The sequence below is a fragment of the Cololabis saira genome, chromosome 16 (assembly GCF_033807715.1).
Source record: "Cololabis saira isolate AMF1-May2022 chromosome 16, fColSai1.1, whole genome shotgun sequence".
Taxonomy (NCBI): domain Eukaryota; kingdom Metazoa; phylum Chordata; class Actinopteri; order Beloniformes; family Belonidae; genus Cololabis; species Cololabis saira.
The window spans coordinates 8,440,839-8,468,346 of record NC_084602.1 but is presented as its reverse complement, the minus strand read 5'-3'; the positions used below and the strand labels follow the sequence as shown (position 1 = coordinate 8,468,346).

Below are 27,508 nucleotides of genomic sequence, written 5' to 3'. Positions count from 1 at the left end.
TTCCAGTCTTCTTTAAAGGTTAGTAGTACCCCCTCTTTTAGTCCTTTTTTCCTGTCCGATCCGTCTAAAAACGACCTGTTCATGTTGGACATTAGTATGAGACAAATACAACCTCAGATAAACTACATATACCAGTGTCATTAATTTAACAAGAAGGAAGACATTACAGGACTGTCTCAGAAAATTAAAATATTGTGATAAAGTTCTTTATTTTCTGTAATGCAATTAAAAAAACAAAAATGTCATACATTCTGGATTCATTACAAATCAACTGAAATATTGCAAGCCTTTTATTATTTTAATATTGCTGATTATGGCTTACAGTTTAAGATTAAGATTCCCAGAATATTCTAATTTTTTGAGATAGGATATTTGAGTTTTCTTAAGCTGTAAGCCATGATCAGCAATATTAAAATAATAAAAGGCTTGCAATATTTCAGTTGATTTGTAATGAATCCAGAATGTATGACATTTTTGTTTTTGTAATTGCATTACAGAAAATCACAATATTAAAATTTTCTGAGACAGTCCTGTAGTAGATCACATGGGCAGTCCTCGGTATACCCATGATTTACCAGGTTGTAGAACCACCTTTAGCAGCAATAACTTGAATGAATCACTTCTTGACTGTACGGTACAGTCTGTACCAGTCCTGCACTGCGTTTGGGAGTAATTACCGCCCAACCTTCTTGACAGCGTTGCTTCACTTCAGTCAGATTTCTGTGTATTTACTGCTGCACATCTCTCTCAAGCATTTCACTTGAGCTGAGGTCTGAACCTTTTATTGTTTCTTTTCCTCCCACTTTAATGCAGATTTCCAAGTGTGCTGGCGACGGCTGACCTGTTTTATGACCAGACTTTAACTCTCAGTGGAACCTGACTTTGGCCTCTGGAACACATTCGTATACAGAGAAGTTCATGGTCCACTCAGTCACTGCAAGACTGCAGACTGATAAGAGGGGGACTAGCGTTTGGACAGAGGCCTGTCTTCTTTGTAGGCTTCAATTGTATTTCTGACATTTGTGTGGTTATTGCTGTTCATGCTAACATTTATTCACATGCCACTGAATTTTATTTTTCACATCCTATTGAAAGGCTTGGCTCTTTTCTCAGATGTATTAAACTTGTTTTGTATTGCACTTGTGTTTTAAGACAGTAATAAAGTTCAGTTTACAAAATACTTCAAAAACACATTTAACATTCATAAAGATTATTAGTTAGGTTATAGCTAGGATTTATCAACACCTGAACTCTTAGTTAGATTATTGTAAATACATGTTGTCATTGCTGACATAACAGATGTGTAAAAGCTTTTGAGAAAGCGCTACTGAATGCACGTGGTGAGTTTTAGTACAGCGTGAGAATGTTCTGGGAGCACTCTTGATTGAAACCAACTGTTACTGTTCTCCATTGTTTCAAATCTCATGCTCAAATACCAAAGCTATGAATGACCTCGTTGATGAGTCTTTGAAGATAAGATTATCAGAAAGTGGAAAAATACTGCATGTGTATGTAAATGCCCGGTATTAAATCAACCAAGTTAAAGAGCTGTGAAGGGGCAGCACCGGCGGAGAAGGAAGACTGTTTTGCAGAGACTGTAAAGAGTAAAACTAAGTGGCATGTGTGGTGTTTTTCTTCACTCCTCTCTATGTTTGCAGGATAAAAGAACTTTTCCTACACTTTTCAAAAATGAATTAATTATGTATTATTTAATCTTTATCTGGACTATTATTTGATAATGATTCCACACAGTAAACATGATATTTACAGGGTATTTAAGATTTTTACTCTTTTGTGCAACTGCTGCCTCTATGTACCTGTAATAACAACCTGCTGCCACTAGAGGGAGACAAAGTCGCGTATTCGGAAACCCTCTGGACATAATTGTTTTTCTTTTTCCTTTTCCACTTTTTTAAAACAACACCGCTGCAACGTGAGCATCGCACACAAACGCGCATACAGTCACTCTCCATACTTTATTATTATATGTTACATCAGACAAACACACAGGACGTGTGCGGCCAGGTCACGGGCGTGTGAGCACGTTGCATAGTAAAGGCTGATTTATGGTTCTGCGTTAAATCGACGCAAAGCCTACGGCGTGGGCTCTGCGTCGGTGCAACGCGGAACCATAAATCAGCCTTAAGAAGTGGAAAGTTGTGTGGGAAGTGAGTCGCATGAGTAGACGACGCGGTGTCTGCATGCATACATGCACGGGGCCGGTCAGCCCAGGATCTTTGATCCAGGCTGACCTTTGAACCGGTGCAGACAGACAGATCCAGCAGATCCCGAGCAGCTGCTGCAGTGAATAATAAAAGCGTCCAGCCTGAGGAGCAGCCCGGCCTCTCCTCTCCTCTCCTCTCATCCTCTGCCATGGTGTGAGTCTGCAGCTCTACAGACCTGCTGATTCCTGCCACACTGAAATGCTCTCAGTGCGGTTGTAGCACACACTTCCTTTCTCTCTCTCTCTCTCTCTCCCTCCCTCTCTCCCTCGGTGTCTCTCTCTCTCTAAAAGAGACAACACGCTGGAAGTCAAGATGTTTCAGCCGAGACTGTTTTTTACGAGTGTTTTGGCTTTTGTTGCAACAACCCACAGTGTAAAAGCAATCAACCGGGACGGACATGAATTTTTGGAGAATATTTTACACTTTTACGGTGAGAATAAGACCATTTCTACAGAGAATCTAGAAGATTTACTGCTGCTGATTTCAGCCAAAAGATCCCCCCTAATATCAGAAGAAAACCCGCTGGGAAACAAAGAGGTAAGTTAATCACCTCACCGCTTTGATTTTTGCTCTTTGAAATGCTGTTTTATCACTCACAGTTTTGTGTTTTTAGATTTTAAAAATTAGGTTGGTGATAAAACTCGTTTTTCGTTTTATTTGCTTGTTTTTGAACTTATTGCAGTTTAAAAAGTTTGTTTTCATTCATTACTTCTTTGGTAATAATGAGATTTCACATCATGTTTTCCTATTTTTCTTCGGATTTTTGTACATTCTTTGCTTGTAAAAGTACAGAACTGTCTCAGAAAATTAGAATATTGTGATAAAGTTCTTTATTTTCTGTAATGCAATTTAAAAAAAAAAAAAAAAAAAAAAAAAAAAAAAAAAATAATGTCATACATTCTGGATTCATTACAAATCAACTGAAATATTGCAAGCCTTTTATTATTTTAATATTGCTGATTATGGCTTACAGTTTAAGATTAAGATTCCCAGAATATTCACATTTTTTGAGATAGGATATTTGAGTTTTCTTAAACTGTAAATGATCAGCAATATTAAAATAATAAAAGGCATGCAATATTTCAGTTGATTTTTGTTTTTGTAATTGCATTACAGGAAATCACAATATTCTAATTTTCTGAGACAGTCCTGTAATTTATGCATCTAAAGTTTCAGGAATCAGAAATATGACTTTTTTACATTTAGCTTCTTTACTGTCACTGTTTGAGTTTCAATGATCCAGGTTTATGATGGAACTGCTTCAGGGAACTTTAATAACATCAAAAACACAATGAGACACACAAAATGTGTGTAAAGTATAAAGTGTAAAGACATGTGTCTGTGTGTCAGTGTCCCTCCGCAGAGCAGATCCTGAGCCACTTCGGGTTCAGTAATGTCACAGATCTGACTGTGGGACATCTGGGGAGGATCTGCCCCGCCGTGTTGACCCAGGTGCTGCTGCCCTCCTGTCCCTACATCAACCCCAAGACGCTGCCGCCCCTCGACTACTCCGGTCAGTTGCTTCATCCCAACACTCGCTTATTTGTCAAGACTCCTGCGACTCAGATAATACACAGGTCACAGAGGGCACTGATTTAATCTGCAGTCACTCAAAAGAGAGCCAATCTTTGGCATTCCTGTGTGTTTGTTTCACTCTGATCTGCATTTTTATATAATTATCTGTTTTTCATCAGTGCAGACACATTTGACCTTTCATTTTAATTAACCCACCGTTCATTTATATTCATACTGTGTAACTGTAGTCTGCCGGCATTACTGCACCAAGTCGACTAATTTACCAATTTGTAAAGTTTGGAAATTTAGTAAATGTAAGAGAAGTTTGGAAAGACGTGTCTTATCTACTGTCACGTTCCCTGTCTTTTTTTGTTTTGACCCCAGCTCAGACATCCCAAAGCCTCTTTCTAGGAAGAATAACTTATACAACAGTAATCTTTGGCATAAACATTGTGAACCAGACCTAGAAAAGTTAGTGAAGTTCGGTCCGCTCGGGAAGATAAGCTTTTTGAAAACGTGAAGTCTGAACTGTTGACTCAGGATGTGACATGGGCTGACCGGGAGGCGAACAGTCAACGTGGGCCTGAAAGGCACAAAACAACACGGTCTCGCTGTGAAACGCAACCTTTGCTCTGTTTTCATGTGCAAGTCTGAAAACAGCGGTCACTCTTCAAGTTCATTCAGCTGTTTTGTTTACATATACCAACATTTTATCCAGCAGCTCAACCTCCAAAGTTAAAAAACCTGTCTAATTCAGTTAGGGATTTATTAAAGGATAGTCCCTTGAGATGTAACATCTCATTTTCAAGGGGGTCCCATAAAATATACAACATTACAATATATCACATTACAGTACAGACATACATGACATAAAACAAACACAGACGTCTTGCTCACCCTCCCACACACAACCCCTACCCACATAAGTCTAGTTACAAAGTAGGCTAATTAAATAACCGAAACAATGACATAAATATAACATAACAGAGAGAAAATAAAAAAAAAATAAAAAAAAATAAATAGAAAAAAGGACACAAAAAATACATAAATAAATTAAAAACATAGGCAATTTGTTTTAAGATGAGAATATAATGCCAACTTAAAACAATGAAAAGAGGTAATAGAACGCAAAAAGAGAGGAAGATTATTCCAATCTGATGGAGCTTTAAAATAAAATGATCTTTTACCAACCGCTTTTGAAATTCTAGGAACAAAGAAAAAAGGAAAATTCATATGTCTGAGTGAGTATGGAGAGTTATATGGAATCATGAGTTCTTTTAAATATGGAGGACAGTGAAAATAAACACATTTAAAAAGGAACTGAAATTAACGTGATTTTTTTTTTTATTCTTTGAGAGGAGTAAAAAATTACAGAATAATGATGATGTTGACAACAAAACTACACCTGCACTACTATTCTGTTGCAGCTCTTATTTGAGCACAAACGTTACTGATTGGAAAGCAATGTGTTTCATCGGTCAGATTTGAACTCTCCTGTCAGTTTTTCAGGTCAGAGCCTGGTCATGCATGGTTGTTATTTCCTCCATACATCACGTTCACACGCAGCAGTAGATCCTCTCCAGGACTCCGGCCTGGTCCCGACCTCCTGCACCTAAAGGTGTCCAGAACTAAACTTCAGGAAGTGCAACAAAAACACAATCCTGGAGAAGAATTACAAGTAAAAGTAGTCAGGAATTGTGCTTGTTGGTCCAGATGGGACGCCAGAGATGCTGCTGAGGTCATGAAACCAGATCAGAACACATATGAGAGGCAACAACGTCGCTGTGGAGACTTCTCAGGAGGTGTTTCAGTTTAGCTCAATAAAGCTTTATTAATAAATAGTTTTCAGTCAAAATAGTTCTACCGTATATAAATAAAGTTACCCAATGTATTTGTAGAGATACAAAATCATATTAATTAGACAACAGTTTATAGTTTTTAATGTTGTTTTTCATATTATAAACACAAAAAGAGGATTTTCTGAGAGTAATTTCATAATTCCAGCATTAATTCAAAATTCTTCATTGATCCCCGAGGGAAAATGAATTGTTGGAGTCGTCAAGATTTAAGTTTCGATGAAGATTTATTGTAAAAATATTTAGGTTTTTATTGATGGGGATTAATTTCATCCTCATATCTGGTCGGTGTGTCGGTTGGACAACCAGGAAGTTCACAGAGCTGCTCGTCCTCTCGTATTCTGAGCTCTTATTCATTTGCTCTCAGAGTCACACAGGGCCCATGAACCCTAAATAACTGGGTGTTAACTAAACATCTGTCTGTGCTGCACATCTGGAGTCAGATCTGAAATAGATTTCTAAGACTGAAGTCAGGCGTGTTACTAACTGTACAACGGTGTGATTGCAGCCTCTTCCCTTTGCTAACTGAGGTTTTGATGAATTGTTCATCCCACGTTCGGATGTCAGACTACCATCCATCCATCCATCGTCCGCCGCTTATCCGTTCCCGGGTCGCGGGGGTGTCAGGTGTCAGATGTCAGACTACTTTTGATATTTTATTTCTTGGATGGGACAACCTGTAAAAGTTTAATTATATTCTGAACTTTTTTCTTTATCTCTCCGTGTCATTAAGCTCATGTCTTTTTTTTTTAATGAAGAGACGTTTTAATGCTCTTTACTCTTTACTTTAGCAGATGCATTCTTATTTTGAAAAATGATTTTATCAACAACTTTTGATTGTTGAGAAAAAGAGAATAGAGCGCCCGTGGAGGTACGGTGGGGCCCTGGCCCTGCTCGGAGGGCTGGCCCCCGTCAACTGGATGGCCGGTGGGGGAGCGTGGGCGTCCTTTCAGGGCCGGCTCTGCTGGTCCTGCCTCCTGGCTTCGGCCTCTTCTCCCCCTCCTTCCCCCCCTACACGACTCATACGCACATAGGCGAAGGGGCAGGGGGTCCGGGTCGTGGGGGGCATTGTCCCGCGTGGCCCGGCACTCCCCGCCTCACGGTTTTAACAGCACTGTAGACACTGCACATTCAACACTTAATAAATACATTTAACAAGGACATTTAGTTCGGGAGGGGTGTGGTCGGTGTCAAATTGATACCTTGTCCTCCCCCTCCCTGTTTTTATGGCATTAATCACATGCACTCAACACCAGGGGCGGGAGGGGGTCCCACATCACCCGCGCTCCCTCGCCGGCCTGGGATAGGTGGGTCGTGATGCCCGGGCCTGGTGGGGCTCGCCGTGCAGCCTGGGGTGCCTTCCGGCGGTGCTGGACCCCCCCGGGGAGGGGGAAACGGTGCGTGATTGTGCGTCTGTGTCGATGAGAATGCGGTATGGAAGGGTCCTGCCATGGAGGATTTGGGCCTCCATTGGCAGGACAACAAAATTTAATAATTTATTAATATTCATACTAGTCATACAAAGATGGTTATTAATATTATTATTATTATTTTTATATTGTTACTATTATTATTATTATTATTATTATTATTATTATTATTATTATTATTATTATTATTATTATTATTATTGGATAGGTGAATGGATGAATGAATGGGATGCCTGGGTCTGGGGCCCTCCGTTGTCGCCCTGTTGGGGGGTTCCCTCTTTCCGGGCCCGTCTCCGGTCCCCCCCGCTGCCTCCGCGGCGGGGCGCCCCTCTGGTCCTGGAGGGCCACTTTCGTGGGGGCGGGTGCTCCTGCCCGCGTCGGCGGCCGGGGCGGCTCTGTCTCTCCGGGCAGGCTGGCCCCTCGCCGGGTGGGGGTTGTTGGCCTGGAGGGTGAGGGCCTCCTGGCCACGTGTCGGGTGGCCGGGGATTGTCTGGGTCGCGGTTCGCTGCCGCGGGATCGCTGGCTGCTTATTCCCGTGTCGTGGGGGCCCAGCGACACGGGGGGGGGCCTCGCTGGCAGTGGGTTGCCTCCTTCCTACCTCTCCCCTCTGTGGGGTTGCTGGTGGCCTGGGTTCCGGGTTCTTCCTGGTCGGCCCCTGGTCTCGCAGGGGGCGGGGTTTCTCCCCCCCTCCCCCACTATAGATACACTTCCGGTGGAGCTTTGTTTGGTTTATTACACACACACATACACACACACACGCACGCACACATATACACACACACACACATACACATAGCTACATAGACACACACACACACACACACACACACACACACATACCCACATACATACACATAGCCACATAGTCATATACACATTCACGTACAGGTATACATATTCATACATTCATGCATGCACACATACACACACATAGCCACACATAGATATACACGCTCATAAACACACACACTCACACATATATAGCCACTCAGTCACATACGTATACATACACATACATACACAGCCATACAAACATATACATACACACACACATATAGCCACAAAGACATGTACACACACACGCACGCATACTCACACACACACACACATGCATGATCTTATACATACACGCACACACACACATAGACATACACACTGGCTTGTTCACCTGCATGCTTGCTCTGTAGTTTTTGGGGTTAGTTAGCGGTAGCTTAGCTCAGACTGTGATTTGGGTTGATTGCTGTTCGTGTTTTGGTCGGCTCCGTGTTGGTTTTGTGTTTTGTTTGTGGTTTTGTTGCAGATTTCCAGTGCTTGACGTGTGCCTCCGTGTGTTCCTGCTTCCTGGATTGGCAGTGATTGTGTGAAACGGTTACCTAACTGCTTTTTAAGAGTTGGGTTAAGGAGACGTCACACTTCAGCCCTAGGTGATACTGGTTTGGTTCAGAGCCTGATAACCGTTGCAGAAGAGCCCAGACTTGGTGCTGCCTGAGAGGAAACGCAGCTTCATAACACCTTAAGGAAGAAAAACCCAACAATACGAGAGGATGTCCATTATGATGAACATGGACGTCCTGGGTGACCTACGATCTCCTGCAGTGATTTGTCCTCTGTGGATCGATGAGAGTTCCTGCTGAATCCATCCTTTCTCCTCCTGCTGAATCCATCCTTCTCCTGAATCCATCCTCCTCCTGAATCCATCCTTCCTCCTCCTGAATCCATCCTTCCTTCTCCTGAATCCATCCTTCCTTCTCCTGAATCCATCCTCCTCCTGAATCCATCCATCCATCCTCCTCCTGAATCCATCCTTCCTCCTCCTGAATCCATCCTTCCTTCTCCTGAATCCATCCTTCCTTCTCCTGAATCCATCCTCCTCCTGAATCCATCCATCCATCCTCCTCCTGAATCCATCCATCCTTCTCCTGAATCTCTCCTCCTGCTGAATCCATCCTTCTCCTGAATCCATCCTTCCTTCTCCTGAATCCATTCTCCTCCTGAATCCATTCTCCTCCTGAATCCATCTTTCTCCTGAATCCATCCATCCTCCTGAATCCATCCTCCTCCTGAATCCATCCTCCTCCTGAATCCATCCATCCATCCTCCTCCTGAATCCATCCATCCTTCTCTTGAATCTCTCCTCCTGCTGAATCCATCCTTCCTTCTCCTGAATCCATTCTCCTCCTGAATCCATTCTCCTCCTGAATCCATCTTTCTCCTGAATCCATCCATCCTCCTGAATCCATTCTCCTCCTGAATCCATTCTCCTCCTGAATCCATTCTCCTCCTGAATCCATCTTTCTCCTGAATCCATCCTCCTGCTGAATCCATCCATCCTCCTGAATCAATCCTCCTGCTGAATCCATCCTTCTCCTGAATCCATCCTTCTCCTGAATCCATCCTTCCTCCTCCTGAATCCTTCCTCCTCCTGAATCCATCCTTCCTCCTGCTGAATCCATCCATCCTCCTGAATCCATCCTTCCTCCTCATGAATCCTTCCTTCCTCCTGAATCCATCCTTCCTCCTGAATCCATCTTTCCTCCCGCTGAATCCATCTTTCCTCCTGAATCCATCTTTCCTCCTGCTGAATCCATCCATCCTCCTGAATCCATTCATCCTCCTCCTGAATCCATCCTTCTCCTGAATCCATCCTTCTCCTGAATCCATCCTTCTCCTGAATCCATCCTTCCTCCTCCTGAATCCACCCCTCCATCCTCCTCCTGAATCTCTCCTCCTGCTGAGAACTAACAAATGCATTTACATCACATGTAACACAAACAGCAGGACCTGAAATACACAAAAAAGGGCAGTTGTTATTGAATCTGGAGCAGTACTTAAAAGCTGTTGCTCAAAAGTGTTTTATAACAGCATTTATAAACGTACAAGACATTTCAGCCTGGTGATGTAACGACAACTAAACCCACCACTTCTGTCCCGCCAGTTTGGGGTTATGGGTTTCTGTCGGTCACCATCATCAACCTGGCGTCTCTGCTCGGCCTGCTGCTCATCCCCTTCACCAAGAAATCCTACTTTCCCAAAGTGCTCACGTACTTCATCGGCCTGGCCATCGGCACGCTCTTCTCCAACGCCGTGCTGCAGCTCATCCCGGAGGTGAGGACGGTCTGGAGCAGCTAGATTTGAAGACATTTAACAGACAGACAGACAGACTAACACCTCCTCTGACCCGCAGGCCCTGGGCTTCGATCCTAAAACAGACAACTACGTAGCCAATGCAGTTGCAATATTTGGAGGATTCTACCTCCTCTTCTTCGTGGAGAAGGTGCTGAAGATGTGTCTGGGCTTGGACCAGGAGGTAGGATAAGAGCCGAGACTTTATGAGACGCAAGGCCATTTACTGATATCATTTATTACTGTTACTGTACTTAAATAGCCTCGCTTTGTTGGCAGGTTTGACATGTAATGACACTTTGAAGAGGTCATGCTTTTATTTTTGAATGTTAATTGTTTTATTAGGTCTCTGGAGGATTCCATGTATGTGTCACAGCCGCCGTGACCTTTAGCCTTTATATCATGGAATAGATCGATAATGCAGAAAAACACGTTTGTTTTGTTTGTCAAGCGGATTTCCTGAAATAATTGTGCTGAAACTGAGCAGAAGTGAAACACGGAGCAGAAAACAAACAGACAAACCGCAACAGCGCTAAGAGAGGGAAGAACATGTTTGAGTTGCAGTCTGAATTTCTGTCCAACGTTCAAATGAAAGTCACGACGGGTTCACAAGAGCCATCTTTTATTTATAGTGAATTCCTGTTAAAAGATTGTGAAACGTGGGATGGCTTTCAGCTATTTACATTTGTGTAAAAAAACAATATTTACCAAGTTCTAATGAATCAATTAACAAATATTGCTAAAACTTAACTAAGATGGAAACTGCCTTAATACAATACTATTGATGACCACTAGGGCTGAAAAACACACGACGCCTAAATCCACGTGCATAAGAAAAGAAATACACCACAAGAAATGTTCCTGTGATTCACTGCCATCAAAAACATTCAGTCATTTTTATCTTTAACTGGTTTTAAAAGAACCAATCAGGTTTCAAAAATCATTCTCAGACACCACCCTCTTGTAAATGGTTAATAATACTAAATATCTATTCACTTAAATAGCACCATCTTAACTTTATCCAGGTTCTAAAAGTGCTTTGCATTTCTTTTACATGCGTTAACTTACACTAATGTACCTCAAGCTTTTATTATATTGTCAGTCTTTATACCACACAGCTGTATGTGTTTATACCTGTACAACATGGGCACATTGGGAGACAGTATGGGGTCCCTGTCCTCCCCTTTGACACTTTTTCATAAAAGTGTCTATAAAAGTGCAATGACATTTACCATTTGTATAAATATGGTCAAGCACAAAGTTCAGTGTGGCTGCACTCGCTCCTTATCGAGGGCGAGTGTTTACCATCATCATGTTAACATGTAACATGCCGTATGCTGACGCCATGGCTGCGCTCCACCATCCATCCATCTCCTCCAGCTTCACCCTCGGGAGGTCGTGGGGGGCTGGAGCTTAACGTAGCCGTACCCCGGCCCTGACGGTCAACTTTTAGATAGTAAGAGCCAATCCCAATACACCCCCTACTTTCTACCACTAGCCCTAAAAATAGGTAGGGCCCTTGTAATCTTCCCTAGGGATTAGGACACCACTTGCTACGTCACTGCGTGGTTTACGTTCAGGTACGTAAGCGACTGCGTAGTTACGTTTGCACATACGTCACACCATATCAGGAAGCCCAGAGATAAAAGCTGTTTTAATTTCTGCTGTAGCGCTGTTAATATGCCACTTTATTAATATTTTTTTCATGCGTAAAAGTAACCGCTAAGATCCCCAACCTGGGCTCAGTTTATCCAAATAACGCCTGTTAAGAAATTTGCTCCGATGTTTTCGGGATGAGAACAGTCTGCCGGCTCGGGAGCTGATTTATGGTTCTGCGTTAAATCGACGCGGAGCCTACGGCGTAGGGTACGGCGTACGGCGCGCGTCGCTGCGTAACCTACGCCGTAGGCTCTGCGTTAGTGTAACGCGGAACCATAAATCAGTCTTTTTATTCTGGCGAGGTTTGAAAAGACTTCGCAACAACGAGCAAGCGAGTGATTATGTGCATTCATTGAGTGAATATTATGAAAGTAAAATATATATTTCTCGCTAGAAATGTAATCAAAATGCATTTTTAGGCAGAAACTAACTCAAAATATTGATTTTATTCACTAAAAAATAAGAAATGTCCGCCATGTTTTTTTGTTTGATTCAGTCTGCAAATGATGATGTAAAGCATTCTGGGAAATATTTCTGGCCCTCGGTCAGCGAGTCAGCATCTGAAATCTCTCACTTTTAAGGGATAGATTCATACCCCCTAACCCTCGTTTTCCCCACTAGCCCTAGATGAAAAGAAGAAATTGGGACACAACTACCCTCACGGGAACGCGCAAAATTTTGGGGTAGTGATGAAAAGTAGGATTTGGGGGGGGATTGGGACTGGCTCTAACTCAACTCAGGAGTGTTTATAATGTCGAAAAGGCCTTCATGGCCTCACCGACGGCGGTCGTGAACTGGCGTTAGGAAACGTTTAATTTAACATTTAATCCTCACCCCCGTCTCCTTTAGAGCCAAAATGGACCATGTTTGCACAAGTATTTTTTAATGAGCTAAATAATAGTTAGTTCATAGTTGATCAAATTTGTATTCTGGAAATATGTCTTTATTTAATTAGATTAATGCTTGCACAAGTTTCCATCGCACGACCAAAGCCACATCAGCCCAACCTGGAAAAAACAACTAATTTATCAACTGTACCTGATCAGGTCACATTACCCTGCAAAGCAATCAACCTCGTGCTCGGTGATGTTATCGCAGGAGTAGCCCATTCCTGAGATAAGCCCGTGAAAACGGTGAGTCTCCCCTCAACCCTTATCTGCTGCAACCGTGGGCTCGATAGAGAGTTGCTGTCCACGACATTCCTCTATCAAAGAGGTTTCATCATGCTCATTAGGGCGTGTGTGTGTGTGTATTTGTGTGTGTGTGTATTTCAAAATGTTTAATTAGCAGCTGGATTTGCACTCAAAGTACCCTTCTCTAATCCCCCAAGTAATCTTGTTGACAGGTGTGTGTGCTTTATTCATCTGATACAAGATATTAAAAAAAAAAAAAAAAGGATGCTCTTTAGAAAAAAAAAACCTTGTTCTTGGCTGAAATGTCTAGTTTTTGATTGATTGATTGATTGATTGATTGATTGATTGAAATGTTTATTTCGAACACATAAGGAAAAAAATATAACATTTTAAAACAAATTCAAAACATACAGAAAAAAAACAACAACAACAAAAATAAAAATAAAAATAATACAAACAGGGGGAAAAAAAAACAGTGTCCGAAAAGGAGCAGGTAGAAGTAAAACTTATTTAACCCTGCCCCTTTGTTACCTCTATTATAAAATAAACATATATATTAATAATAAATAGCTGCTAATTTACCTATTAGGCTACAGATGTTCCCATTGGTTGTGACTTTGCACCTAACCAGCTAACAAACACAATCTTTCCTTAACATAACTCCTCCTCAATCAAATAACTTCCCAGAATTTCATTTTTGTACCGTTTTTTAAATTGATTTATATTTGTACATTGCTTTTCATGGAAAAAAAAGTAAGTTTGGAGCTTATCAATGCTGGCTGAAGTGGTTAATGTTTAACAGCTTTTGTGTCACGGCGGTATCTGCTTTGGAAAGCATCTTTCTGTCGGGGTCTATGTGAGTTTAGCTGCTTTCATCTGCTACTCTGGTCTGTGTTTTCAGCACGGCCACAGCCACTTCACCCCCGCAGAGCCGCCTCAGGACGGCTGCCTACAGAACGGAGACGTCCGGGAGAAGAAGGACTCGGTGGTGTTGACCAATGTCACCACAGTCGCTACTGATAAGGGCGGCCCGAACCTTGAGCCTCCGCATTCAAATACGACACCTACTCAGGTACCAATCTTGCGTGCACGTCTCTTGCGACACTGTTTGAGAAGAAAAAAAGCTGGATTAAAGTATGATGTAAGCAGGAAACCTGTGTAACCTCTGGAGCTGCCTTCACTGACTCCATCTGATACTGGGATTTAATTGCGACATCCCTTGTGCCATATGGAGGGATCAGATTTTTTTAAAGCATCAAACTACTAAACAAAGGGAGATGTTGGCGAGAGATCCAGCAGCGAAACTAAGCCCCTAGCCTCCGATCCCCGCCATCATAAAAGCGGGGATTGTGGGACTTGGACACAAAGACTCCTTGTCCGTCCGTGGCCGGGAACAGCTCGGTTTTGTCTCTGCAGAGTAACTCCAACCAAATACCAAAGGTCCTGTTTGTGTCCGTCTTTCTTCACTCGTCCTCTTAGCAACACTCCAACCATTATGTTTGTAATTTAAGGCTTCTGTTGCAAATACGTCTCATTCATTCATGAGAAAATAGTTCCTGCAACTGATTATTCCGTAGCCTTTACATTTGGTGGAGATCAGACGGTCTTCCAGTTCTAGTTCGTCTTTGCGTCTTCACCTTCAGCGGTTCTGGTCCGGTCTAATTCTTTGCTCCACTGATTCAGTCCAAGCAACGCAGATTTACAGTCTCCAGACATGTATGATGGTTCAAAAGATGAGTCCACCTGGCAACAGGAGATACAGGATAACTCACGACATCTGCTACAGATATTCATGTCTACGTCTCTTCTTATGGATTTCATTAAAATATCTCTGCTAAATCTGACTGTAATAAAGTCTAAATGCCATTCCTCCAAAGTGCAGCGAGACTGCAAAAACTCAAAATCTTACCAGGAATATTTGTCTTATTTCTAGTTAAAAAGTCTCATTTTTAGTCCAAAAAAAATCCATTACACTTAAAACAAGAGTCATTACCAGAAAAATAACTTATTTGACACTTTTAACCTGTTTCAAGTAAATGTTCACTTGAAATAAGTAGAAAAATGTATCATTTATATTAAAGATGTATCTTCTCATTACAATCAAAAAAATCTTGTTCCACTGGCAGATTTCTCTACTTAGTTTAAGTGAAAATCTACTTGAAACAGGTGGAAACTGTTGTTTTTCCCAGTGATGAGTCTTGTTTTAAGTGTAATGAAATTTTTTTTTTAACTAAAAATGAGACATTTTAACTAGAAATAAGACAAATACTGTATTCTTGTTAAGATTTTGAGTTTTTGCAGTGTGGTTCTTTGTCCCGGGGCTTTGACAGCCTCAGCTGGGCTGGGGGGCGATGAGCCTTATTCTTCAGCTTTAACTTCTATTATATAAAATAGAATTTATATATTATAATAATAATAAAAATAATAATAATAATAATAATAAACTATATGATAAAATAAATAGCACACATTTCTGTCATGTTTTTTCCTGATTGCTTTAACTTTGGCATCTTAACGTTTGATCACGGCTCTTAAATGATCAGACGCCGGCGGCGACTGCGTGACCCGTGACCCGTCTCGTCTCGTCTCTTCTCCAGGACGACCAGTCGGCTAACGTGACGTGCCACTGGCTGCGTGGGCGGCGTATCTCCAGCATCAAGACGGTGGCATGGATGATCACCCTGAGCGACGCGCTGCACAACTTCATCGATGGCCTGGCCATCGGCGCTTCCTTCTCCGTGTCCATAATGACGGGGTTCAGCACGTCCACCGCCATCGTCTGTGAGGAGTTTCCTCACGAACTGGGTGAGAGGGGCGAGGAAAGATGGAACTTTACACCTTTGCTTCATTCAGAATGACGAGACACATGAATCTGTAAACTAGACCCACTCTAGTCTCCCTCAGCTAAGCTCCAAGTGTTAAATCCAAATGTTAGCATGACTTTTAGTTAATTAATATACTTCTGCTGGGGAAGAGCAACATTTCATGTAGATCAATAAGGCATTTTTTCTATCTCTTTATGGATGAACTTCAAGAAATTGATTTCTTATATTTGCTCCAATTGAAAGTTTGATGATATTTTCTGCCCTTGGTGCCCTGCAGCTCCCAGGGCATGGTAACTTCCAAAACACACAACCTCACAGATCTTTTGGCTGTGATCTAATAAAAACGTGCAAACGAGGGCCTATCCTGTTCAATCACACAGTTGCACACTGCAAAAACTCAAAATCTTAACAAGAATATTTGCCTTATTTCTAGTTAAAATGTCTCATTTTAGTCAAAGAAAATTACATTACACTTAAAACAAGAGTCGTCACTGGAAAAAACAACAGTTTTCACCTGTTTCAAGTAGATTTTCACTTAAAATAAGTAGAAAAATCTGCCAGTGGAACAAGATTTTTTGCTTGTAATGAGAAGATTAATCTTGTTCCACTGGCAGATTTTTCTACTTATTTCAAGTGAAAATTTACTTGAAACAGGTGAAAAATTGTCAAATAAAAAGTTATTTTTCTGGTAATGACTCGTTTTAAGTGTAATGAGATTTTTTGACTAAAAATGAGACATATTAACGAGAAATAAGACAAATATTCCTGGTAAGATTTTGAGTTTTTGCAGTGCAGCTCAGTGCATTTAGGTACATAAACATGGTCGGGACGCTCGGAAGATCTGAGGATCAGACTGGTAAAAGAAAGGTGATTTAAACATGACATCACTGAATGGTTTAAACATTGCTAATCTATTGTGATTCTCCCATTAAAAACATCTCTAATATTCACAGAGAATGGCCCGGAAAAAGAGAACATTTAGTGAGCTCCATTTTTTTTTTTTTAATATACATAACACAGAAAGTTATGTACATTTGTGGAGACTTTAATATTGACCTCTTGAACCCAAAGAAACATAAAATGACAGAAGAGTTTATCAACTCAATGTTTAGCATGGGCTTCTATCCAACAATGACCAAACCAAGCAGGATCACTTCTCACTGTGCCACTTTAATAGACAATATATTTACGAACATTTTGGAAAACAATAGAGAAAGCAGACTATTACTAACAGACATCAGTGACCACCTACCTGTGTTTATTGTATATTACTGTAATTATAGAAAGAAAAAGGAAACCAAAAATGATAAATATCTAAGGGTGAAAACAGAGGAACCCATGACTGCACTAAAAAATTATTTAATGATACAAAATTGGAGAAGTGTGTACAAGGAGAAAGATGTTGATAAAGCATATGAGGAATTTTTAAAAATATTCAACTTATTATATGAGAAGAATTTCCCTATAAAGCAATACAGAAATATACATAAACATACAAACAGTCCGTGGGTCACCAAGGGGCTGCAAAATGCCTGTAATAAAAATACACTATATAGACAATTCATAAAGCATCGAACTAGAGAGGTAGAGGAAAAGTATAAGAAATATAAAAATAAATTAACTAATATTATGAGGACATGTAAGAAAGACTACTATAATAAATTATTGGAAAAAAATAAAAACAACATGAACGGTATATGGAATGTCCTAAACGGCATAGTGAGAAGTGGATCAAAAAATAAAAGGTACCCGGAATACTTAACTGAAAATGACAAGACCATTAATAATATGGAAGATGTCGTGAATGGTTTTAACAGATTCTTTGTAAACGTGGGACCAGAATTAGCAACAAAAATAAAGAAACCAGAGACAACAGAATGTGGAGTTGTAGAAGATGTGGGGGACAGAAACCCAACTACTATCTTTCTAGGAGCCATTGATGAAAAAGAAATCACTAAAACAGTAAGAAATTGTAAAAACAAAACCTCTACAGACTGGAATGATATTGACATGACAACAGTGAAGAATGTTATTGAAGGAATTGCAAAACCACTAACCCACATCTGCAACTTGTCTTTTCAATCAGGTACATTTCCAAACAAAATGAAAAAAGCAAAAGTAATACAGCTGTTTAAAACTGGAGATAGACACCACTTCACAAACTACAGGCCTGTTTCTTTACTCCCCCAATTCTCCAAAATACTTGAAAAACCTTTTACAGACAGACTGGACAAATTCATTGAAAAACACAATCTGCTTACAGACAGTCAATATGGATTCAGAAAAGACAGATCAACATCTCTAGCACTTATTGAGTTAATAGAAGACATCACAAATTGTATAGACAGCAAGAACATTGCAGTTGGAGTATTTTTGGACTTAAAAAAAGCTTTTGACACAATCGATCACAACACATTATTAAATAAACTGGAAAGGTATGGTATAAGGGGGTTGGGTTGAGCTGGCTAAAGAGCTATTTAAGAAACAGGCAGCAGTCAAAAGATCTGGAAATTACTTGTGGAGTACCACAGGGGTCAGTATTGGGTCCAAAATTGTTTATACTATACATCAATGACATATGCAGGGTATAAAAAACACTGAGATTTGTTTTATTTTGTATCAGACGATACAAATATGTTCTGTTCTGGGGAGAGTCTGCAGCAGATTTTGAACATAATTACAACAGAAATACACAAAGTAAATTATGGTTTGATAGAAACAAACTGTCACTAAATCTGAGCAAAACTAAGATTATGTTGTTTGGAAAACATAAAACAGAATCTCATATAGATCTAATAATAGATAATACACAAATAGAAAAAGTAAATGAAATTAAATTTCTTGGTGTAATCCTGGACCACAAAATCTGCTGGAGACCACACGTAAGCCACGTGAGAGCAAAGCTGGCAAAGTGCACTGCAATTCTTGGGAAAATAAGACACATTCTGTATCATAAATCATTACATACTCTATACTGTTCACTGTTCTTTCCATATCTATCTTACTGCGTAGAGGTCTGGGGAAACACCTACAGAAGCACTCTACAGCCGATATGCACGTCAGAAACAATGCAGGATACAGAGAACACACAAACCCACATAAAATCACACACACTGAAATTTATGGATCTGGTTAAATACAAAACAGCGCAAATAATGTTCAAAGCAAGTTATAATTTACTACCAAAAAATATCAGAGGAATGTTCACAGAGAGAGAAAGGGCCTATAATCTAAGGGGAGAACTACATTTTAGAAAACAAAGTACGAACAACAATGAAAAGCATGTGCATATCGAACTGTGGAGTGACTCTGTGGAACAGTTTGGAGCAGGAAATGAAACAAAGTAATAACATAAATCTGTTTAAAAAGAAATACAAAAAATTATTTATAAACAGGTATATGGAAGAGGAAATGGGTTGACAAGGAGTGTGAGAAACAAATAAGGTGGGCAAAAATGGTATATTATATTTGCTTAAGATATGTTTAGATATTTATCTAGTATATATTATCTGTTGAGAGGGATAGTTGAAATTATGTAATTTATGTTATATATTTATTGGGTATGTAGCACATATATATTTATAGGGATATTTATGTAGTTTATATAGTGTATATTTATATAGATGTATATAATAATTGTATTTTCTAGATATTGATATAATATTTATGTAATATTTACATTGTCTATATACTTATATGGATCATTATGTAATAATAGGCATGTTTATGGAGTATTTATATAGATTATATTTATATGGATACTGTGTAGATATAATAATAGCAATAATGTAAATCCATACTGTTATAAAGGGGTAGGAACTAGGAAAAAGTGTAAACTTCTTCCTATTCCTTTTTTTCGAACATATGTTTATATGAAGATGTAAATGTTTATCTTTTTATTATTATTTTCACTTTCATTTTATTATATTTTATTCACAATATTGTTAACTGTTATAAAACACCTCCAGTGGCATCCGAACCCAAACAAAAGCAACAATAATGCTGCTTTCGTCCTGTTTTCTTGGTTTGCTGGTGCTAATGCTGTCCCTCCGTCCCTCGGCAGGCGACTTCGTGATCTTGCTGAGTGCTGGGATGAGCGTCCCCCAGGCTATTTTCTTCAACCTGCTGTCCGCAATGTCGTGCTACGTCGGCCTGGTGTTTGGCATCCTGCTCGGATCAACCTTTGCCCCCAACGCAATCTTTGCCATCGCAGGAGGGATGTTTCTCTATATAGCGCTGGCAGACATGGTGAGTGCAATTATAAGGAAAAATAAAAAATATTGAGATGTTTCTTTTATGAACAAATCTCAAGCAAATGTACATCTATGAAGGTAGATTTGTGTCTTTATTATTCAAACAAAAAAATTGTTGCTTCAATAAAAAAAATATGTTCAATAATAAAAGCCTTCAGTTCAAATTAAACAAAAAGCATTTTCAACCAAATAATAAAAGTGTTTTAACGAAAAAAAATATTTAAACACCCCTTTTCTTTGATTGAAAATATTTTTTTTGATTGATAGATTTGAATTTCTTTTTGTGTTCGGGTCATATTATGAGTAGGACATTTGTGTTTATTTTTCAATCAAATGCTTTAAACAAAGAATAAATATTTCCAATCAAAAAAACCTTCATATATCATATTAAAAAAAGTTGCCTTGTACTACTGTTCTATCTTAGTTATTTTGAGTAGGACATATTATATTACGTTATTATTATATATATATATATATATATATATATATATATATATATATATATATAATATTTAAATGCAAAAAAATATTTGAGACCCCCCCAAAAATTGCACTTCAACAATTATTTTTGGATTGAACACGTTTTCTTTGATTAAAGCAAATTTATTTGTTGTTGAATTAATTATTATTATTATTATTATTATTGAAAATATTTTTTTGATTGAATAATAAAGACACAAATCTACCTTCATAGAAGTCCCTTCCATCTCTGAAAACCAAACTGAAAACTCTTGCAATACTTCTGATTATTAATGATTAAATTATTAAAGGTATTGCTTTGTTATTTCTAAACTGCCTACATTCTGAAGATATTCTGCTTAAATTCAAGGATTGTTTAGTGTTGTGGGTAAAGCTTTCTCTGCTGCCCTCAGCTGGTAAAGTTTTATGAACGCAACCAAGTAAATACTGTGGTAAAACAACGCTGTTCACTTTTGTTTCGGTAAAATCTAGTAATACTTTTATCCTCAAGCGACAGATTAAAACTTAACTTCATGAGACTAACCTGACAGGCCGGTGGTGCAGAAATTCAAACTTTACAGCTCAGGGAACCTCACGAGGTGAAGAACCTCCAGAACTTGAGAAAAAAGCATTGGTTGCGTCAGTTTATCATCACAATTACATATCAGTCTGACTGAAAACCTGTTGAGCTGTGAAGCAGAGGAAATGCTCTTCAGGTTTCACTTTAATGTCATGAAGCTTTACTTTTTGTTACATGACTGTAAATACAAATGTGGGAAGAACCAGGGACCCTTTATAACAGTCGTCAGCACAGCAAACAAGAGAGGTCTTTCCTTGTTTTTATAGTATTACAAAGGTGAAATAAGGCAGTTGTGGAAACCTTTTTCATGTGTGAAGGACAAATCCAGGTCAAACTGACTCTAAAGCCGGGCAGACACTGCGATTGTCGGCTCGTTTTGAACCGATTTCCCAGTCGTGCGACTATTTTTTGGATCGGGCCGGATTTCAACCCAATCGTTGGTCATGCCTCGTGCAGTATACGTGGGGTAACGACGAGAGATTAACACCTCACGACGAGCTCGCGATCACGAATCGTGAGGTCGCAAGAAAATCAAACGTGTTTGAAATCCTGGTCTCTCCTCGTGAAGGAATCACAGTTGAAGCAGCTACGACCCGATTGGACTCATCCTTTTGCAGAACAAACTCTGATGTCACGTCAAAAACTATTATTTGTAGTTTAAAATGTTGCAAATTTACATTACAAATCATGTTTTAATAGCCGAAAAAAAGGCCGCATTTCCCACGTCTGCCCAGCCAATTCCTTGTCCAATAACGACGTTGTCTAATTTTTTTTCATTTATCGCCACACAAAATGGCACAAATTGCTAAAGGCTGATTTCTGGTTCCGCGTTACACCAACGCAGAGCCTACGGCGCAGGGTACGGCGTCGATTTAACGCGGAACCATAATTCAGGCTTAAGGCAGCGCGTTTGTTTTTGCTGAGCATCTTCGTGTCTCCCACTTCGGGGTTCCTCCTCTTCCACTTCTTTTTGACGTTCCAGTAACAGAAGTCCCACGTGAGGATTATGAACGTATAGTGTGAGCAGACGGAGCATCAGAGCATCGGGTCGTACAGTGTGAGAACATAAATCGTGGGCTGTGAACTTTTGAACTCAGCGATCTAGTCGTGCAGTTTGAGATGGGGCTGAATCAAACGATTTAAAATATGCCCAGCTTTATTCTGCTCCTCACCGGTTGAACAAACTTCCTGTAGACCTGAGGTCCTAAAAACATTACTGTTTACTGAAGCGTACTCTTAAATTAAATACTTACCTGCTGTACTCTACTGCCCTTACTTTTTTTTAATTATTTTACCTTTCTTCTCAACATTTTATTTCATTTTATTTGTTATTTACTGTTTAATTGTGTCTTGCCGCTTTTAACGTTGATGTGAAGCATTTTAAATTACCTTGTGTTGAATTGTGCTATACAAATAAACTTGCCTTGCCTAGTACAAGGCAAGGGAAGTTTATCTATAGAGCACATTTCATGTTCAAGACCATTCAAAGTGATTTAATCTGTTCTGTGACAGACAGGAAGCCAGTGTAGAGATCTAAGAAATGGAGTTGTATTGTCCAATCTCCTGGTCCTAGTGAGGACTCGTGCAGTAGCGTTCTGGACTAACTAACTAACAGCTATTTCTGGTTTGGCCAGTTGTTTTTTGCTTTACTGCTTGAAGCTGAGTGATGACTTTTAGGGTGCTTTCACACCTGTCCCGTTTGGAGCAGTTGTTCCGAAACAGGGAGCGTTTCCCCCTAAATATCGGTTGGTTTGGTACATGTGAACACAGCAATCGCGCTGGGATGCGGGACTAAACAAGCGAGCCGAGATTCTAGGAGAGGTGGTCTCGGGTCACTTCCATTCCAGACCTGGAGCAGTTCGTTTGCAGTGAGAACATAATCCACACAGCAACCCACACAACTCACTCATAACTCACTTACGATGCTCCATAGTTGTTGGGGTACCTGGGGGTACGGAAGAGGAAACTCCTTCCACGTTCATTTCTGACATATGAGAGAACAGTTGGTTCACGCATGGCATTTGTTAACAGCTTTGAACCGCTACAGACGGTTGCCTTGTGAACACAAACGCCACAAATGAAAAAACTATCGATTTAGCCACTGAATCGGAACAAAACAAACGGGCCACAGGTCTGAAAGCACCCTTAATCTTACTGTTTTGTCTTCATTTAATTGAAGAAGATTCTGGCACATCCAGTCTTTAATTTGAACGATGTTTAAATTGGATTATAGTCTCCTGGTAGGATGGTTATTTGTGTGTCATCTGCATAGTTATGGTAACACATTTTATTCTTTTTCATAATTAGAGCAAGTGGGAGCATATAGATGTTAAACAACTGAGGCCCCAGAACTGAACCTTGAGGAACTCCACATGTTATTTTTGTTTGCTCCAATTTGTAGTTACCTAAAGACACAAAACAGTCCCCGTCTTGTAGATAGGACTCACACCAGGTAAGTGCTGTGCCAGAAGCAGAAGGTCCCACCCAGTTCTTCAACTGGTTAACAACATATATAGTCGACTGTGTTGAATGCAGTACCAAGATCCAGTAGGACTGTAATGTTGCCACTATCAATACTGGAGCGGATGTCGTCAAAGACCTTCACGAGAGCTGTCTCACTGCTGTGGTGTGGCAGAAACCTGAAGACATCAGAACAGTCATTTATGGCGCTTTTGCACTAGTCTCACTTCTCCTCGGTTCTACCCGCCACGGCCCCATTTTGCGCTTTCGCACTAGGGCTGAGGCGGGTAGAGCCCCTCCAAGCCGATACCTTTTTCTGTAACCATTCTGGCGAGGTTCTATTGCGGGCTGAGCCGGGACTATTTCTGAGGTCACCACCCTCCGCGCCACTGATTGCTCGGGGGGCGGGGCCGTCATCACCCTCCCCGTCACTGATTGGTCGGGGGGCGGGGCCGTCAGACGTTTGAATCAGGAAGCGGGAGTCAGAGCGAGAGCGACCCGCGGCTCACGGCAATTTTATTATAAAGCGCAAAACGTCTGTTTGGTGATCCAACTCTGAAGTGCAGATGTTCATAAACCTGGTGACTGACGAGAGAGTTAAAAAGGGGATGTAGACGGGCTGTTTTACTCTCAGCCGCTCGCGGCTCCAGCTGATTTCTCATCAGCGCCGACATGAACAAAGCGGTTGCGCATTCGAGTACGTCACAGCAGCTTCACCCCAACCTGCCCACTTCTCACCTGGCTGTGGAAAAACAAACGGGTAGAAGCGGGTAAAGGCATGACGAGCCGAGTCGGGCCGAGTAAGTCCTAGTGCAAAAGTGCCATTAGTGTCAGGAGGTAAAACTACTGTTGAAAAAAAGCTTTTTCGATGATTTTAATATGAAAGTTTGATACGGGCCTGTAGCTGTTCATAAGTGACCAGTCTAGACTGTTCTTTTTTAAAAGTGGCTTAATGACGGCTGTTTTTGGGCACTGAGTAAAGATACCTGAAAGCAGAGACGCATTTACAATCTCTAGATGATCAGAGGACATGCAATGTACAATCCTTTTCAGGTCCAAAGCCAACCCAAGTCGACCCTGACCTAAATTACCAGTCGTCATAGTTTTTATATCATTAAAAAATGTTTGTAGTCAGGTGAAAGTTGAGGGAACACCCTGGCCATGATCACACATGCATTCAAAGTTTCTGATACATTTCTTCTTCTTTGTAGAGAAAAGCAAAAGAATGCGCTTCTGTGTTTTGCGTTTTGAGTTCAAAGAAAATTAGTATCAGTGAGATCAGCTCATTCTTTTCTTGTTTTTTCTTTCTATTATTATAATAGAAATATTCCTTTGATCTGACTGAAACTGACCTATTTAGGTGGCTAATCGATTGGTCTGTTTAGTTACCGCAAATACATGTTTAGTAGTGCTGGATATCAGCATTGAGACCTGAGGAGCTCTTCTGTGCTTCTTTTTGATGCAAATTTACATCCCTGTATATTCACCTTAGAATGATGCTTGATTATATTGTCTGTTCTGCTTGTGCATTGGACAAATATCTAGTCTTAATTTCTTGTTTCAGTTTCCAGAAATGGACAGCATAGCAAGGGAGCAACAGAAAACATCCCAAAAGATCATCTTCTTTCTGATCCAGAATGCCGGACTGCTCACCGGCTTCGCCATCATCCTGCTCATCACCATGTTTGTTGGAGAGATTAACCTGAGCTGAGGAGGTGCAGACACAAACTGGAAAGCTCGGGTTCTGACCTGGCCTCGTTTCTGTCACACAGCTGGGCAGGAACGTGAATGTAAAGTGAACGTTTTGTACAAACAAAACCAAATGTTTTTATACCTTTGGACTATCCGTTTAGGGAAATGTTTACTCTACAAAAAAGGAAAATCTTTACAATTATGTATCAAATTTTAATGAGAACTATTTTAAGGGAGACAATAAATTATTTTTACCGTCTTCATATGATGTGAAATTTTATGAATTTGTTGTAGTGGTGGTGTTGCGTTATTAATACCATTTGTGTTTCCAAGGTATTAAAGACATGGGTCTAATTGAGGTATCGGGAAAGCTTCATCCAAACCAGAAGGATTTTTCCTGTTCTTCAGCATTGCATAATACATATTCCAGAATTGATAAGTTCCTGATTTCACAAGATATGATGTCCACAATAAAGGAATGTTGTTATCTAGCTGCCAACCTTCTCAGATCACAATCCTCTTAAACTCACCTGGGTGGTCAATACTCCTCAACCTGAAATATGCAGGTGGAGGTTTAAAAATGTCATGCTAAAAGACCCTGAATGTATTTCATATATGACCACTAATATAGAAATATTTCTTGCTGCTCACTCAAATTCTTCTTCACTCGCCAACGTTTGGGAGGCTCTAAAAGCTGATCATATCTTATCATATAGTGCCCATAAAGTAAAACAAAATAGAGGGACACTAACTAAATTGGAAAGGAAGCTGAAACAGGATTATATTACTACTAAAAAGAACACCATGGTGCCTGAACTAATGCAAGGATGCTGTATAATAATCTGTGTACAAACAAAGAGGAGGCAGCCATGGCCAGGACTAGATATCATTATTACGAATTTGGGAACAAAACAAGCAAACTTTTCGCTTGGCAAATTAAGGAGATGACTGATACATTTATACACTCAATAGTAACAGAGGAAGGCAGATACCTCGAAGACTCAACATCTATAATTGCAGAATTTAAGCAATTTTATGAAAATGCATATAAAACAGGACAGGATGAGGAAAATATAGGAGCCAAACGAATTCTGGTTGGAATTCCTCTTAAATTGCAAGATGATGAGAGAGAACTACTTGATGCTGACATATCTGATCAGGAAGTACTCCAATCCATTAATTCCCTATAAAATAACAATCCACCCGGACCAGACGGCTTCCCTATTGAGTATGGTACTTCTGTACATCCGTCAGCTGGTGTGGAAAAACCCTGGGATCCCCTCAAATGAGCTGGACGAAGTGGCAGAGGGAAGTCTGGTCTACCCTGCTGTTGTGCCACAAACGGGGGGCTTCAGAAGTGGTTTAGTTATTAGAGTTAATAATGGTGTCTGATGTGCATCCGTTGAGCCTCAAAGACCTGGGGTCCGTTTCACAAAGCAGGTTCAACAAACTCTGAGTCTAATCCTGAACTCTTAGTTGATCTACTCTGAGATCGGAAACTCTGAGTTTTCGGTTCCAGAACAGCGGATTTGAGTTAATTTACTCAACTCTAAGTAGTTTCACCTGGAGTTAAGCGCGTGCGCCACAACTATCAAAAGCCAGTATCTATAGAGCCCTGATACAACGATCCACCATGGCAACCGGCGACACACAAGATCCACATACTTTTTCTTTTTTTTTTTTTTTTATTTAACATTTCAATTTACAAAATCCCTTTGAGGAAACATTGCATCTGAAGATCCACATACTTCACGCCGTGTCCTTTTTCACCCGAATGGAATTAGAGATTTTAATGCGCGCATACGGCAAATTTGAACATGTTTTTCGAAAAAAGAGTAACACCGCAGCACAGAATATAATATAAAATTAATTTACTGTAACAGATCTCTACATCATTCACCTGCAATCCTGTGGAACCCCTTGATGGCTTGGACAGGTTTATGTAGGCTTGCCACGCGTCCCTTGAAATACGGAATTGTTCCGTAATTGGGAATTAAAAGTTGCGTTCCGTATTGAACCAATACAGACACATATTATGCTCTTATTTATTTATGTAATAATATACAGGTGGAGGTCGGAAAATGTGAATATATTGCAAAACTTCATTTGTAGTAAATTCAACTTAAGGTGAAACAAATATTATTTCCCACTACATGCAAAGTGAGATATTTCAAGCCTTTATTTGTTATAATTTGGATGATTATGGCTCACAGTCGGCAGCACGGTGGCTTAGTGGTTAGCACTGTTGCCTCACAGCAAGAAGGTCCCCGGTTCGACTCCCAGGCCCGGCAGGGGCCT

At 40.2% G+C, this 27,508-nt stretch overlaps 1 protein-coding gene across 1 annotated transcript; it reads left to right on the top strand.

Annotated features, from left to right (window-relative positions):
• Positions 1-2,209: 2,209 nt before the first annotated feature.
• On the top strand, positions 2,210-25,671 carry slc39a8 (solute carrier family 39 member 8). Its single transcript, XM_061743067.1, has 8 exons — positions 2,210-2,762; positions 3,576-3,738; positions 9,962-10,131; positions 10,211-10,333; positions 13,843-14,013; positions 15,539-15,746; positions 19,830-20,014; positions 25,083-25,671. Exons 1-8 carry the CDS (start codon positions 2,538-2,540, stop codon positions 25,227-25,229), a joined length of 1,392 nt encoding a protein of 463 aa, XP_061599051.1. The 5' UTR covers positions 2,210-2,537; the 3' UTR covers positions 25,230-25,671.
• The last annotated feature ends 1,837 nt before the right edge of the window (positions 25,672-27,508 follow it).

Excerpts from the sequence above, each read along its gene's own strand:
- slc39a8 (XM_061743067.1), top strand. The coding sequence starts at position 2,538 with ATGTTTCAGCCGAGACTGTTTTTTACGAGTGTTTTGGCTTTTGTTGCA. Across the intron at positions 2,763-3,575 it reads ACCCGCTGGGAAACAAAGAG|TGTCCCTCCGCAGAGCAGAT; the intron begins GTAAGTTAATCA and ends TCTGTGTGTCAG. Across the intron at positions 15,747-19,829 it reads GGAGTTTCCTCACGAACTGG|GCGACTTCGTGATCTTGCTG; the intron begins GTGAGAGGGGCG and ends GTCCCTCGGCAG.